General features: G+C 52.2%; 2 protein-coding genes across 12 annotated transcripts in view; both read right to left on the bottom strand.

Annotated features, from left to right (window-relative positions):
* QRICH1 (glutamine rich 1) overlaps positions 1-3,698 on the bottom strand; it is a 69,107-nt gene extending 65,409 nt beyond the window's left edge. The window contains exons 1-2 of one of the 7 annotated variants that reach the window (XM_025376405.1): positions 3,245-3,698; positions 1,702-1,761 (exon numbers count right to left, since the gene is read on the bottom strand). The gene's annotated coding sequence lies outside the window, so the exon portion shown is untranslated. Of the gene's footprint in view, positions 1-1,701; positions 1,762-2,548; positions 2,948-3,244 lie in introns of those variants that run through there. The other 6 variants (XM_025376407.1, XM_025376406.1, XM_025376404.1 and 3 more) reach the window with 6 other exon arrangements.
* A 1,573-nt stretch (positions 3,699-5,271) lies between these two features.
* Positions 5,272-15,036, bottom strand: QARS (glutaminyl-tRNA synthetase). Of its 5 annotated transcripts, none has more exons than XM_025376399.1 (24): positions 14,524-15,036; positions 14,236-14,383; positions 13,776-13,885; positions 13,544-13,619; positions 13,259-13,323; positions 12,016-12,069; positions 11,802-11,862; positions 11,425-11,496; positions 11,217-11,302; positions 10,952-11,038; positions 10,107-10,206; positions 9,913-9,991; positions 9,723-9,831; positions 9,494-9,624; positions 9,294-9,386; positions 9,043-9,180; positions 8,876-8,963; positions 8,642-8,785; positions 8,412-8,516; positions 8,127-8,219; positions 7,880-8,007; positions 7,719-7,785; positions 7,519-7,644; positions 5,272-5,416 (listed from the first exon to the last, which is right to left on the bottom strand). In XM_025376399.1, the coding sequence occupies exons 1-24, from the start codon at positions 14,692-14,694 to the stop codon at positions 5,366-5,368; spliced, it is 2,382 nt and encodes a 793-aa protein (XP_025232184.1). In that variant the 5' UTR covers positions 14,695-15,036; the 3' UTR covers positions 5,272-5,365. The 5 variants fall into 5 exon arrangements, with proteins under 5 accessions (XP_025232184.1, XP_025232185.1, XP_025232188.1 ...); XM_025376400.1 differs by having other exon boundaries at positions 14,269-14,383; XM_025376403.1 differs by having other exon boundaries at positions 14,285-14,383.
* Between the last annotated feature and the right edge of the window lie 612 nt (positions 15,037-15,648).

The raw sequence follows: 15,648 nt of genomic DNA, 5'->3' as shown, positions 1-15,648 counted from the left end.
CAGTTTGGCCCTTGCCTGAAGAGTGAGACGAAAGGAGCATTCCTTCCCTCTTTCAGCAAAGGAAGAAATTAATCTATCATGTCTTCATACAGCCACATCAATTTAATAACAGAAATCACAATCTAATGTAATAACTAGGAAAAAATAAAAAGGAAGCATTTAAGTGAAGTCTGGAGAGGACTTAAAACATCTGGAACAAAATGTAGGGCAACAGAATAACAGAAAAGAACAGGTATTAGGCTGGGTGCAGGGGCTCACGCCTGTAATCCCCATACTTTAGGAGGCCAAGGTGGGCGGATCACGAGGTCTGGAGATCGAGACCATCCTGACTAACACAGTGAAACCCTGTCTCTACTAAAAAATACAAAAAATAAGGAGGGCATGGTGGCAGACACCTGTAGTCCCAGCTCCTTGGGAGGCTGAAGCAGGAGAATGGTGTGAACATAGGGGGCAGAGCTTGCAGTGAGCCAAGATCTCACCACAGCACTCCAGCCCAGGCAACACAGCGAGACTCTGTCTCAAAAAAATAACAACAATAAAAAGAAAAGAACAGGTATTCATGTAACACCTAATTCTAAAGCTAATTCACAATTCAGAAATCAGAGACCCTTACAAATCAAGAGTGGTCATTTAAAAACCAGACAAGAAAGAAGCACGGCACATCAAATATAAACCACAACTAATTAAACTAAAAGAAAGTATATTAAAAAAAAAAAAAGCATATCCAAAGTAAGGAAAGACATCCCTGATTCTGAAGCTGCCTTAAAGAAAGACAGTCACGTCCAGAGCCCCTGACTTTGGTTACTTTCCTAGAGCAATTCAAAGTTAAAAGAAAATTAAGCCACTATTTGATCTTTAGTTTGAAATGACAACATAAGCTGGAGAGAGGATGTGGAACTGCAGAGGTTCTCAAAGAGGTATACGAATACTTCATCAGAAAGGACCCGAAGGAAGACATCTAATAAGTAAATCTTAGTTGACAAACTTGGAGAAACATTATTTATAAACACCAATTTAAAAGGAAGATCTCAAACTTAATAGTTAAAAACAAAGATAACCCAGAACAAGCAAGCCTTAAAAACTAATCAAAATTTGGCTGGGTGCAGTGGCTCACACCTGTAATCCCAACACTTTGGGAGGCCGACGGCGGGTGGATCACGAGGTCAGGAGTTCGAGGCCAGCCTGATCAACATGGTGAAACCCCATCTCTACCAAAAATACAAACATTAGCCGGGCATGGTGGCACAAGCCTGTAGTCCCAGCTACTCGGGAGGCTGAGGCAGGAGAATCACTTCAACTTGGGAGGCGGAGGAGGCTGCAGTGAGCCGAGATCACACCACTGCACTCCAGCCTGGGTGACAGAGCGAGACTCCGTCGCAAAAAAAAAAAAAAATCAAAATTTTAAGTGTATCCTAGAAAAACTTTACAGCTTTTCTTTGAACCATCTAGGTCCTTTTAAAAGCTGATGCCTTGCCATGCTTAAATATGCGGGTTCCACTGACTTACATCCTAACAGGAGAAAACTGCGCAAGTAGCAAACTGGCTGAGTTCAAAGATGCTGTTCTCCCACATCTTCATTTTACAGCACCTAACAGTTTCTGGAAGACAGCACGCAGAATAATTGACAGGATTTGTAATGCTTCAGTATTACCAGAAAAAATGTGCACACATACTTCCAGCATATGAACAATTTTAACTCACCAGTCACCATGTTGCATGTATTTCTGCTGCTTGTCCTGAGTTCTTAAGACTTCTAATATTCTGAAGAAGATAGAACAAAAAAGTTCCTTCCATCCTCAGCCTCTTTTTATTAATAATTTTAACTTTGTTCTTAAAAAAAATACAGTACATTAGAAAGAACTACCCCACCATTATCAAATCTGATGGCTAATTTTACTTCCTGTTAGCTTCCTTTTCCTTAAGCTTAATGGAGCAAGACTGTAAATCATAAACTAGCAGATATTTTGTATTAGAAAATAGAGGTGCATATTTCTCTAGGACAAACCTAGAACTTCCTTGACACTAAAACACAGTGGCAGGATCAAAAAAAGAACTGAAAAGGACTGAAATCCTACATCAAAAGTGACTTTTACAGTCATACACTGTCAGATTTTAGTAATTTCTGTTGGAGATTTCTGCAATTTCAAAAAAGGCAAAGCACTGATTCTCAGGTTGTTCAATTTTGTTTTAAGGTCAACTTTCTGGCTGAGGCAAAGGTGGGCCCTTAGTATAACAGACTAAAGTAAGCCCCTCCCACCTACGCAAAAGAAAAGCCTGCGTTTAAGGATTTAAATTGGCATTTTAGAGCTCGGAGTTCACATGGTCCACATAAGAGAATTCCCTTCCGGAGCGCACAGTGGTGACGTGTATGAATTGCGCTTATGGACGTATTAATTTCTAATGAAAGATAAGCAGCTACCACTCAAGGGCCTTCTAATATTAACCTTCCCTGCCCGGCACAAAGCCCAGTACAAGGTGAGGAAATCCGAAGGGGCTCACTGCCCTCTCAAGCCAACAGGGCTTGGTTTCCGAAGCAGAAGCACCCTACCCAAGCACCCACACCGTACTTGGGCCTCAAGTAACGGCATTCTTTGAGGAGAACGGGCAATCTCGCCCCGCTCACAGAGGAGTGGAGCCGCAAGCCAGACAGCAAAGCTGGTTGGTTTCTTTCCAGGCCGAGGCCACGGATGCCCGGGAACGTCACCAGACCAGAAAGGACCCAATCCTCAACCTTCCCCGCACAACGAGCCTCGGCCGGCCCTCGGCTCAGCAGAAGCCTCCTGCGCGCTCTCGAGGTGGCACCGCCACCCAACATCGGAGCGCGCGCCCCAAAACTGGGGGGGTTGTGAAGGGCGCGCGCCACGGAAAGCCGCTCTTGCCCACGGGCCACAGCTCCTAGAGGAAAGATATCCGGCCCGGGAACGCGCACGTCGGCGGCCACGCGCACCGAGAGCCGCACAGCGCGCGCGCGCCCGCGCGTAAAAACAGGCTCAGCCGCGCGCCCGCACCAGCGCGCGATCTCGCGCCGCGCCCACCCAAATCTCCGGCCCACCCCTCCCCCACCCACAAGGCGGGGTGCGCGAGCCCAGGAACGTTTTCGGTTCCGGAGCCGCCCCGAGTTCTCCAGGGCCCAGCGGTAGCGGCCCGCCCGCCTCCGCCCGCCCCCGCCCGCCGTTGTGTGGGGTGGGCTCCCCAACTCAGGCCCACAGCCTCGCCGCATCCCCGCCCGCACTGGAGCCCTCACCCGGCGACGTCACCGCCGCCGCCGCCTCCGCTCTACCCGCCGGCCCCGCCGCACCGCCAGGGACCCTGGTTCTGCCGTCGTCGCTCCAAGACCGACAGGGTTTTCTCCTCACAGCTCCCTGGGCGCCATCTTACATTCAACCCTCACAGCCAATAGGAGTCGATTGCTCCTCTCGCGAGAATCGGGGCGTCGGTCCCGCGAGATCTGGGACTGCCTCCCGGCCAGACTTAAAGTGAACGCTTCAGCAGGGGAGGCTGGCCGCGCCTCTGGCTGCTAGAGCGGATGGTGGATCATAGAGTATGGACGGCTCGCTCCGCCCATGGACGTCCCTCCATGTGGGGTGGAGCTAGGGCCGTGACTTGGCCTAGTAGTGGAGCCTCGGAAGGCTAGGGCTCCAAGCTAGCTCCTTGGACCCACCTTCCGTCGCCCGCCAGAGCCTCCTTTGGTCGAGCACCCCCACGCGGGGCGGGGCCTGGCCGGGCTCGGCCTCTCGCTTAAGGTGGACCCCACAAACTTCTGTCCTGGGCCTGGCGTCCCCAGGCGTGCCCTGCCTGGAAAGCCTCTAGGTTGCTCACCTCCTGGAGGACTCAGCATCTGGAACTCCCGCCATCTGCTGCCATCTGAGTTCAGCCTTCAGCAGTTGGGTCCACCTTAAAGCGGGCCCCCGGGTAGCCTAGTGTTTGTATACAGGGAAAATGTGGAAGGCGTTAAAGCTGCAGGCACACTCAGGCCTCAGCAGCAGCCCACACTGCCCCCAGAGGGCTTCCAGCCAGACTCTTTTTGCCTCGGAGCTTTTGCCCTTGTTCCTCTTATCCTGGCAAACTCCCCGTAGTCTTTCGTGATTCCCTTCAGAAGTCACTTCGTTAGAGTAATCTTTTCTGAGGCCCAGGCTGGGTCAGGAACCTCTTCCAGTCTTGCACAAGCCCCAGGGAGACCTCTCCCATACAGTGCATGGTCACCCATTTCCCCTCCCGTGAACTTGGAAGGGCACCACAGCACGTATGCCTCATCTGTGTCTGGCACGTACTAGGCACTCAAAAATTATATGCTGAATGGGCCGGGCGCGGTGGCTGACGCCTGTAATCCCAACACTTTGGGAGGCCGAGGCGGGTGGATCACCTAAGATCAGGAGTTCGAGACCAGCCTGGCCAACATGGTGAAACCCCGTCTCTACTAAAAATACAGAATTAGCCGAGTGTGGCGATGCATGCCTGTGATCCCAGCCACTTAAGAGGCTGAGGCAGGAAAACTGCTTGAACCTGGGAGGCGGAGGTTGCAGTGAGCTGAGATCACGCTATTGCACTCCAGCCTGGGCAACAGAGTGAGACTCTGTCTCAAAAGTAAAAAAGAATTATATGCTAATTGGGCGCAGGGGCTCACGCCTGCAATCCCAGCACTTTGGGAGGCCAAGCTGGGTGGATAACCTGAGGTCAGGAATTCCAGACCAGTCTGGCTAACTTGGTGAAACCCCTTCTCTACTAAAATTACAAAAATTACTCGTGAGTGGTGGCGCCCACCTGTAATCCCAGCTACTTGGGAGGCTGAGGAATGAGAATCGCTTGAACCCAGGAGGCAGAGGTTGCAGTGAGCCGAGATCGAGCCACTGCACTCCAGCCTGGGCTACAGAGTGGAACTCCACATCAAAAAAAAAAAAAAAGAAAAGAAAAAAAGAATTATATGCTGAATGATCACACTGGGAGCTAGGACTCCCTTCTTCAACCAGCAGAAACAAACCTTTTAGATCCCTCTGGCACAGAGGTCCTAACCATGGACAAACACCCCAGAGCCCTCCATTCCCTCAGATCAGGTGCGGAGGGTATGAATCCCACCCAGGCCCCCGCGGCCTTTAAGCACCAAAAAGTGCACCAGTCCTTTCAGAGCTGTCAGTACCACTCTGTTCTGGGAAAGCCCATTCTCACAGACAAAATGTGCAAAAGGCACAACTCCGTCCCCCAACCATACCACCACCACCCCCAGCATGTCTCCAGGGCCCTCAGATGCTAGAAGCACAGAGGTAACACACAGACTCTAGGAGAATTTAGCTGTTCTTTATTGACATAGAATTTGGGGTGGCGAAGGTAGCCCCAACCTCCAGGATGAGGTAGGTTCAGTGCTTCCAGCTCACACCTTTCCTGGGTCTTCCTTCAGTGTGACAGTTCGGTTAAAAACAAGCTGGAGGACAGAGGGAAAGGATGACCATCAACCCAGAACAAGGCCAGGGAGGCCTGGGCAGGTTTCACCCCAGACACCTCCCCCTAACTTCCTTCTTAAGCCAAAGAAGCCAAGGGACTAAGGGTCAGGAGACCCAGGTCCTCAATAACTTTGTGACTTTGGGTAAGGGACTGGATGGGGCTCTAGGCTGTAGTATTATATGGACTATAACAACCACCGTGGGGGTCTAGGGTGTAGTTTTATATGGATTATAACAACCACCATGTTTGCCCCCTACTTTAAGGAGTAAGAAAGACAGGGTGGGCTGGTGCAGTGGCTCACACCTGTAATCTCAGCACTTTTGGAGGCTGAGACAGGCATATCATCTGAGGTCAGCAGTTCGAGACCAGCCTGGCCAACATGGCCAAACCCCATCTCTACTAAAAATACAAAAATTAGGCCGGGCGCGGTGGCTCACGCCTGTAATTCCAGCACTTTGGGAGGCAGGCGGATCACGAGGTTAGCAGATCGAGACCAGCCTGGCTAACACAGTGAAACCCCGTCTCTGCTAAAAAACAGAAAAAATTAGCCGGACATGGTGGCGGGTGCCTGTAGTTCCACCTACTCCGGAGGCTGAGGCAGGAGAATGGCGTGAACCCAGGAGGCAGAGCTTGCAGTAAGCCGAGATTGTGCCATTACACTCCAGCCTGGGTGACAGAGTAAGACTCCGTCTAAAAAAAAAAAAAAATTAGCCGGGCACGGTGGCATGTGCCTATAATCCCAGCTACTAGGAAGGCTGAGGCAAGAGAATGGCTTGAGCCAGGGAGGCGGAGGTTGCAGTGGGCGGAGATTGTGCCACTACACTGCAGCCTGGGCAAAAGAGTTAAGATTCCATCTCAAAAAAAAAAAAAAAGAAAAAAAAAATTAGCTGGGCATGGTGACATGTGCCTGTAATCCCAGCTACTTGGAAGGCTGAGGCAGGAGAATGGCTTGAGCCTAGGAGGTGGAGGTTGCAGTGGGCCAAGATGGTGCCACTGTACTCCAGCCTGGGAAACAGGGCAAGACTCCATTAAAAAGGAAAAAAAAAAGGATGGCAGTGTGGCTGGGCACAGTGGCTCATGCCTATAATCCCAGTACTCTGGGAGGCTGACACAGGAGGACTGCTTGAAGCCAGTAGTTCAAGACCAGCCTGGGCAACGTAGTGAGAACTCGCCTCTACAAAAAATTTTAAAATTAGCCAGGCATGGTAGTGTGCACATGTAGTCTCAAGCTACTCAGGAGACTTAGGCAGGAGGATAGCTTGAGCCCAGTAGTTCGAGGCCACGGTGAGCTATGATTGCAGCACTTCACACCACCCTGGGCAAGAGTAAGACCCCGTCTCTAAAGTAAATAAAAAGAAAAGTTATTAGCTCCCTTAATGAAAGATATTAAAAATAATTATTTTATATATATATATATATATTTTTTTTTGTAGGCATGGGTGTTTCACCATGTTGGCCAGGGTGGTCTCGAATTCCTGACTCCGGTGATCAGCCCGCCTTGGCCTCCCAAAGTGCTGGGATTATAGGTGTGAGCCACCATGCCAGGCCCCAAAAAATAATAATTAAAAAAAAAAAAAAAAAAAAGTCGGGCACAGTGGCTCATGCCTGTGATCCCAGCACTTTGGGAGGCCAAGGCGGACAGATCATGAGGTCAGGAATTTCAGACCATCCTGGCCAACATGGTGAAACCCCGTCTCTACTAAAAATATAAAACATTAGCCAGGCATGGTGGCAGGCGCCTGTAATCCCAGCTACTCAGGAGGCTGAGGCAGGAGAATCACTTGAACCTGGGAGGCAGAGGTTGCAGTGAGCCGAGATAGCGCCATTGCACTCCAGCCCTGGGCAACAACAGTGCAAGACTCTGTCTCAAAAAAAAAAAAAAAAAAAAAAAAAAAGGCAGCCTTCATACAAAATTTTGTGCATAGACTTATCCTCAGTACCAGTTTCCCATTAGTAGAATATGAATACCAACTCCCTCAGGTGGTGTAGATTAACTAAGGGAATATATGCAGAGCACTTGGCACAGTGAATGGCAGCCACTGTCACTGCTGTAGATGAGGGCAAATGGGTAAAGTCAAGCACCTTTCCCTGACGGCTGTCTGGATCCACGGAGAAGTATCCAAGACGCTCAAACTGGAACTTGTCGAAGGGTCTTGCCAGGGCCACAGAGCAGTCCACTAATGCTGCCTCTACCACGTGTAGTGATGCCTGCAGGCAGGGAACTCAGGCAACCATCCAACCAGGAAGGCCTACCTCCCAAACCCTAAACCTCATGAACCTACCAGGTTCAGGTCACTTAAGAATCCACCAGGCACCTCAGTAGGATCTTCAGGGTTCTTGTGCTGGAATCTGCAGCCAGAGTGAAGGTCATACCCCCAGCTGGACAGCCACAGCAGGCAATGTGCATCTGGTACCTGCCCCTACCCCATCTCTGTTCACTCACAGTCGCTCATAGAGGCGAACCTCACACATCAAAGGCTGTGACACCCAGTGAATAAAGGCCTTTGGCTTCTCTCCAGCATCTGCCCGTCTGCAGGTCACCTCCAGACTCTCTACAGAACCACTGGGGCCCTAGAAGTAGGGGGAGGGGAGCAGCAATTAGATCTGGGAACCACAACCAGGATTGCAGGCTACACTCACATCCTGGCCCCAACAGGCACTGCAGTAGGAAGGCTGCAGCTGGCTCTCACCTTGACAACACGCTGCAGCTCAATGACGTAGCCTGTATGCCTCAGGCCCACAGGCTGGCCCCAAGCCAGGCGCTTAAATCCTGGCTCTGGCTCCTAGACATAGGAAGTGGGGTAAACACAAGAGGCTGCAAGGGTCAAACAAGTGGTGAAGCTTCCCTACCCCCATGTCTGGCAAGGATTGGTTCATCTGAAGCAGGAAGTAGATGGACTGACAGAGATAAGGAGATGAAAGGTTCCCAGGACCAGACTCAGCAGCAAACGGGACCCTCCACCCCCACCATTTACCTCCTTGAAGTCAGTCCTCTCAATGAAGACAATGGGTGCAAACGGAACCTGATGGAAGCCTTTGGTCTCATCAGCTGGGAAGTTGGGCACCTGGATGTCCAAGGACTATAGCAGGAGACAGGTATGAGTCATACTCAGCATGAGGACCCCCATGCCCAGAGCCAAGTGTATCCCCAGCTACACACACACACATACACACACGTGTAGCACACATGTTGAGGCAGGCCCACCTTGGCAGCAGGAAAATTGGTGATGATGACCCGTAGTGACTCCAGCACAGCCATGGCTCGTGGGGCTGTGTCATTCAGCACATCACGCACACAGGCTTCTAGAAGATGTGGCTCCATTGTGGTCTGTGCCACAGTCACTCCCACCTGGCAGGAAAGTTCAGCATCAGTCACAGCTACAATCACAAACTGCCACACTTAACCCTCAATCTGTCCACCCAACCTGCTGGGCTATACCCGGGCACAGAAGCTGTTGATGGCCTCAGGTGGGAAGCCCCGCCGTCGCAGGGCCGTGAGTGTAAAGAGCCGTGGGTCGTCCCAATCCCTGTGGATAAGAAGGTTGGTGAGAAGGCCTTTGGGAGTGCATGCCATTAACCTTTCATAAGCCAAACAGCCACACCTACCGCACAGCACCAGTTGCTACAAGCTGGAGGATCTTCCTCTTAGAGACAACAGCATAGTGCAGGTTGAGACGGCCATACTCCCACTGCACAGGGCAATAGATGTCCAGTGCATTGCAAAGCCAGAAATAGGAAGAGCGTCTGGGGTGGGAGAGTAGGGTTAGGACTGGCCAGCTCTGGAACCAGGCAGAGACCACAGGAAGGGCTGCTGGAATTCCATTGGCCCTACCACCCCATGGACCCAGCTCCCTCACCGGGCCTGGAATTCCTTGGTGCAGAGTGAGTGAGTGATGTGCTCGATGGAGTCACAGAGGCAGTGTGTGTAGTCGTAGGTGGGATAGATGCACCTGTGGGGCATAGGCAGTGGGCCCTACCATCCAGCCCTACTCTGCCCTATCCCATGGCCCATCGTCCTGCTCTGCAGCCCCCCCATCCCACCCCATTCTACACCCACCATTTGTCCCCTGTGCGGTGGTGTGGTATATACTTGACTCGGTAGGCTACAGGGTCCATCTTGCCATCCTCCATCACCAGCTTCATCCGTAGTGTGGCCTCGCCCTCTGAAAACTTGCCCTTGCGCATTGCCTGAGGAGAACAAGGACTCAGGCTGTCTCTAAGCACAGGGGCATTTCATTCTGAGCACCTTGGCCCACCCAAACCCAGATGTTCCTCTAGGACCCCACCTCAAAGAGCAGCAGTGACTCCTCCGTGGGACGGTCTCTCCAGGGTGAGGGCAGAGTATTATGGCCTTTGAGCTCCTCTACTCGCTGGTGGCACACATAAGCCAGACCCCTGTGGGGAAGGGGTGTGAGTGCCCAGCATGGCTGTGACCTAGTCAGCCTGCCTGGCTCTACGTCATGGCCCTGGCCTTACCTGCGGATGAGCTCCACAGCCCACGCATATAGCTGGTCAAAATAGTCAGAGGCATACGTCACTTTGTAAGGTGTGTAGCCTGGAGCAAAATGAGACAAAGTATGAGCAGCCAGCTAGAAACACCCAGTGGCAGGCCATGGTCCAAGGAGAGACCCACTAACCACCAGCTCTTCTAGGCTTTGTCCAGTCCATACCCAGCCAGGCCACCATATCACAGATGGCACTGAAGAACTTTGCTTCCTCCTTCTCAGGGTTGGTGTCATCAAAACGCAGAAAACAGATGCCATTGTTGGCCTAGGAAAGTTGCACCACCTGTGAACTCCCATATCATCCATTAGCCCCACAATCCTGTTCATCAAACTAGGATATTCACAGAGCACTCTCATGTCAGATCTTTTTTTTTTTTTTTTTCTGAGATGAAGTCTCACTCTCTCACCCAGGCTGGAGTGCAGTGGCACGATCTTGGCTCACTGCAGCCTCCACCTCCTGGGTTTCTCCTGCAGCCTCCCAGTAGCTGAGACTACAAGCATGTGCCACCATGGCCAGCTAATTTTTGTATTTTTAGTAGAGGTGAGGTTTCACCGTGTTGGCCAGGTTGGTCTCAAACTCCTGACCTCAAGCGATCCACCCACTTTAGCCTCCCAAAGTGTTGGGATTACAGGCGTGAGCCACCCCACCTGGCCTCATGTCAGAATTTAAAATGCCTTCAAGAGCTTCTCTCACCTTCCTGCATCTAAATGTCTAGATAAGGCATCTCTTACACCAACTTGGGACAGACAGCATAGCATCTTTCTAGGCCTACGGACTGCACTGGCAACTCCCCCATATTTGAACTCACTGACTCCTCAGAGGGAGGGAGCTATTTATTCCAATAAGCTCAATAGATTCCTAGGTATCTGTCACACATGTGGTTCCTTTCCGTGGTCTCTGTCCACCTGGGTACATTATTGGGAGCAGACAGCAAGGCAGGGACATGGTATCCACTCATGGGAACCTCTAGTGGTCATCTTGCTTGCCAGGTGCCTAGACACATGCATACCTTGGCATAGCCAAAGTTGAAATTGATGGCTTTGGCATGTCCAATATGCAGGATTCCATTGGGTTCTGGTGGGAACCGGGTACGTACCTAAAATAAGGGGGATGGGAAAAGAGAAATAAAGTCAGAGCTCAGATGACCCTAAAGAAACAGAAGTTCCCTCCTAGGAAGGCCATGGTAATGGGTAAGATGGGGCAGTATGGAGGCAGCCCAGGCACTCAGGCAGGTGTTTGATGGCACAAGCTCACATGACCACATTCCCACATACCTGCCCACCAGTAATCTCCAGGTGCTGCTTTAGTAGACTCATGGTACGTGGAGTGACCACATAGCCTGGGGTCTTGTAGTTCTCACCTGCCAGAACCAGAATAAGCCTAAGGACCAGGCTGCAGCCAAAGCCTCTGACCCTAGGGGCCTGACTATAGGAGCTGCTGCCAAGATCCAGCCCTCCCTAGGGTTTTGACATGCCCACTAACCAGGCTTGTGGAACTTAAGGGCCTCGCCCCGGAGCTGCTCCATCAGAGACAGGGTCTGGTCAGCAGTCTCACCTGTGGGGAACAAAACAAGGAAAACTTGTCCTCTGGATATATTTACCATATCCTACAGCCAGAACAGAACTGAGTAGACCCCTCTTCCCTCAATTCCAGAGACAAGAGATCTAGAGCCAGACATCTGAGGCCTCTCATGCCAGTCTCTGGGCAAAGGGAACAAAGGAAACACCAGGAATCCCAGTCTTGAGACAGAAGTCAGGGTACTGAGTAAGCCAAGGGCCTGAGGAGCCTGTAAGGACTCTTCTGAGGAGGTTCAGAAGTCAGGGAGCTGAATGCCGTGACAGGAGCCTCAAGCTTCTCACCATTCTCCATCACATCTTTCGCTGTCCTCCGGTCTGTTTCTTCCAGCCGAGCTTTTGCCACCTGAAAGAAGCCCCAGGTGCTTCAGAAAATGGCATCAAATTTTCTCTTGGACAGGGTCTTGGAATCACTGTGGTCAGACACTTCCTTCCCCAGCCTGAAGTCTCACCATACCTCACCTCACCCTCAGGGACTCAGGGCCATGCCCAGCCCTACCTTCGGCTTCTTCTCCAAATCAGCCTCCAGCTTGGGGCCCAGAAGGTGGAGGACCTGAGCAGAGACCAGAGTCAGGCAGGGACAGGAGTATCCTCTTTCAAGGAGCCCCTGACTGATCCTACCCACCCACCCAAGGCTTCCTGGCCTATCTACCAGCACTGACTGAAAGATCCTACCTAGCCCATCCCACCACTTCTCATGTGGGTCTGCTAGTTTAAAATGCTCTTGCTCTTGTTGCCCAGGCTGGAGTCTTGCTCTTGTTGCCCAGGGTGGAGGTGCAATGGCGCAGTCTCAGCTCACTGCAACCTCTGCCTCCTGGATTCAAGCAATTCTCCCCTCTCAACCCTCCTGAGTAGCGGGGACTACAAGTGCCCGCCAGCACGCCCAGCTAATTTTTGTACTTTTTGTACAGATGGGCTTTTACCATGTTGGCCAGGCTGGTCTCGAACTCCTGACCTCAGGTGATCCGCCCACCTCAGCCTCCCAATAGTGCTGGGATTACAGGCGTGAGCCACCATGCCCAGCCCCCTCCCACCTTTTTATTGTTGTTGATTTTGAGACAGGGTCTCACTCTGTACCCCAGGAAGGAGTGCAGTGGTGCAATCAGAGCTTAATGCAGCCTTGACCTCTTAGGTTCAAGGAATTCTTCCACTTCAGCCCCACAAGTTGCTGGGACTACAGGTATACACCACCATGTCCGGCTAATTTTTAAATTTTCTTTTTTTTTTTTTTTTTTTTTTGAGACGGAGTCTCGCTCTGTCGCCCAGGCTGGAGTGCAGTGGCCGGATCTCAGCTCACTGCAAGCTCCGCCTCCCGGGTTTATGCCATTCTCCCACCTCAGCCTCCCGAGTAGCTGGGACTACAGGCGCCCGCCACCGCGCCCGGCTAGTTTTTTGTATTTTTTTAGTAGAGACGGGGTTTCACCGTGTTAGCCAGGATGGTCTCGATCTCCTGACCTCGTGATCCGCCCGTCTCGGCCTCCCAAAGTGCAGGGATTACAGGCTTGAGCCACCGCGCCCGGCCAATTTTTAAATTTTCTGTAGAGATGGGTTCTCACTATGTTGCTCAGGCTGGTCTTGAACTCCTGGGCTCAAGTAATCCTCCTGCCTTGGCCTCCCAAAGTCCCGGGATCGTAAGCGTGAGCCACCGTGCCCAGCCCTCCTCCTGCCTTTTATCCCTTAGTGGATTCCAGGCCCTGTTCATGCCAGTCTTTGCCAGCTTCAGCTTAATGAAGCATGCCCACCTGCATGTCCACTTCATTCTTGATCATTTTGCCATCTGCCCATTTGAGCACAGCCCGAGCCTCTCCTAGAAGCATAGGCACAAGGAGCTGCAGAAAAGCAAAGAGTACTCTCCCCCGACCTCCTTTCCAAGGAAAGGTCCTGGCTGACCGCGAGAACCAGAGCCTGAGCCCAGCCAGACCACTTTAAGTCACTCCTGTTCCTTCCCCCACCTCCCTCTCACTTGTCCCCAGGAGAAAAGGCATGACCACAGAGAACAATATAGCCCCCTTCCAGGCCCTGCTCACCCATCAGCAGCCCCATGTTGAAATGGTAACGTTCCACCAGGAGCTGGGGCTGGTGCCTGTTAATGGCAGCCTCCACCTGCAGAAAGCCAAACCATGTGGTTCAGGAAAGCCACCTTTAGAGATATTCTGGGAACCCACACCCTCACTCTGGGTCTTCCTGGGGAGGGAAACTGAGCCACTCCTTTCCATGGCCAGGACTGGGGAGGCAGACGATGCCTGGGGAAAGACTCACAGCCTCCTCAATCTGCTCTGGGGTCACAATGACACCCACGCCACATTCCTGCTCAAAGTCCACAGTGTCGATGGGGTCCAAGGGGTGACTCCGCACATACTCAAGGGCAGCTGAGAAAAAAGAGCCCGTGAGTTTGTGGCATCTCTGCTGCAAGAAGTGGACAGACAGGGTCGTAATCTCATGAAACTCGAAGGACAGTCTGGCCTCCTGAAAAGTTAAGCCCTGGCACCACTACCCTAGAGGACACAGGGAAGAAAGAAGCACGTGTCGAAAGTGGATCCCCCTCAGACCCTGACAGTTTCCTTGTCAGTCTCACCATAGGCCACCCCCTCCATGCCTCAGTGCCTGTGCAGAACCAGGTGTCTAGAAAGAAACTGGAGGACTTGGCAAAAAGGGAAGACAGGGGTCTTGGCTGAAGGGAGGCATTGGTGCGAACTGGCAGGACAGGTAGGGGTCTCACCGCTTAGCTGGGGCTCAGTGTGGATCTTCTTACTGGCTATGTAGCTTACAAGGAAGGAGAGACGCCGAGTATCCCTGAGTCGGGAGGCCAAGCCATATAACAGGGTCCCGGTAGCCTTGTCAATGGTGGAACCCAGGGTCTGCTGAGCCTGGGGTCAGAGGGGTCAAGAGAGAAGCCCAGCGCTCAGTGAAAGAGCGGGACAAGTGGGGCAGGTCGGGATCTGGACCCCGCCCCGCGCTGCGTTGCAGCCTGGTACGCAAACCAGGCCGGAGGCAGAGGGGCTCGCACCTGAGTAGCGGCCTCGCGCAGCTGCGCGCTCAGAGCCGTGTTCTTGAGCGTCTCGCGGGCCTTCTGCTCGCTCAGGCCGAGGCCAGTGAAGAGCGACAGGGAGTCCAGAGCCGCCATCGCAGAGACACCGGAAACCAAAAGAAACTTAGGACCGCGTCTGCAGGTCGGCATTCACTCGCTGACCAATGAGAGCGAAGCCTCCGGGAAGAGCCAATGGTGTCCTTCCGTGGCGGTAGGGGGCGGGGCGCTCCAAGGTCGTCTACCCCATTTAAAGAAAATAGGGTGGACAAACCGGCCTTTCCGGGGGCTTCGCTTCCGCCTCCGTGGAACTGGGCACTTGAAGGGGTGTTGGCGGGCGGCAGGGCTTTTGGAGATATTTGCCACGTACCTGGGAGGAAGGTGCTCGGCCCCGAGGCAGGAGGAAGACACAGGCGTGGTTTTGCTCTGACTTTTCTACTTCAGCCCTGGGAACTCCATCTCAATATAGTAATTGTCCTCGGGGGCAAATGCAAGTCCCTGTCGCGCTTTTGACGCCACAACTTTGGGGTTGTCATGGAAACAGTTGAGCAAAATGAAGCCCGGGAAATCCCTGATCCACACTCCATCGCAGAGAATGTGTGGAATGACCGATCCAGGGACCCCATAAGTCCGCCCGTTTTCACGTGCCCACTTGGACACAGCTGGCCAGGAAAGGGAAGGGATGGGTCTGGGCCAGGAGGGACCTCACATAAGTTCTATGATGATTTGGTTTAAAATCTTGGCCTGGCGCAGTGGCTCAGGCCTGTAATCCCAGCACTTTGGGAGGCCGAGGTGGGCAGATCACTTGAGGCCAGGAGTTCCAGATCAGCCTGGCCAACATGGTGAAACCCCGTCTCTACTAAAAATACAAAATTAGCTGGACATAGTGGTGCACGCCTGTAATCCCAGCTACTCAGGAGGGAGAGGCTGAAGAATTGCTTGAACCTGGGAGGAGGAGGTTGCAGTGAGCTGAGATTGTACCACTGCACTCCAGCCTGGTGGACAGAGTAAGACTCTTGTCTCAAAAAAAAAAAAAGAAAAACAGAAAAAAAAATATCATCCCACACTTACCCTCTTGCCTCTTGCCAAAGCATTATCAGGGAAACC

This window comes from Theropithecus gelada, chromosome 2 (genome assembly GCF_003255815.1).
Source record: "Theropithecus gelada isolate Dixy chromosome 2, Tgel_1.0, whole genome shotgun sequence".
Classification (NCBI taxonomy): Eukaryota; Metazoa; Chordata; class Mammalia; order Primates; family Cercopithecidae; genus Theropithecus; species Theropithecus gelada.
This window is presented reverse-complemented; position numbering and strand designations above follow the sequence as displayed.

What these genes read in the sequence shown, in the direction of transcription:
- QARS (XM_025376399.1), bottom strand. Translation starts at nt 14,694, where the DNA reads ATGCCGACCTGCAGACGCGGTCCTAAGTTTCTTTTGGTTTCCGGTGTC. An exon ending in ATTTGGAGAAGAAGCCGAAG is followed by an intron (nt 11,863 to 12,015) that starts GTAGGGCTGGGC and finishes GGCTTCTTTCAG; the next exon opens with GTGGCAAAAGCTCGGCTGGA. An exon ending in GTTCGCCTCTATGAGCGACT is followed by an intron (nt 7,786 to 7,879) that starts GTGAGTGAACAG and finishes CTCTGGCTGCAG; the next exon opens with ATTCCAGCACAAGAACCCTG.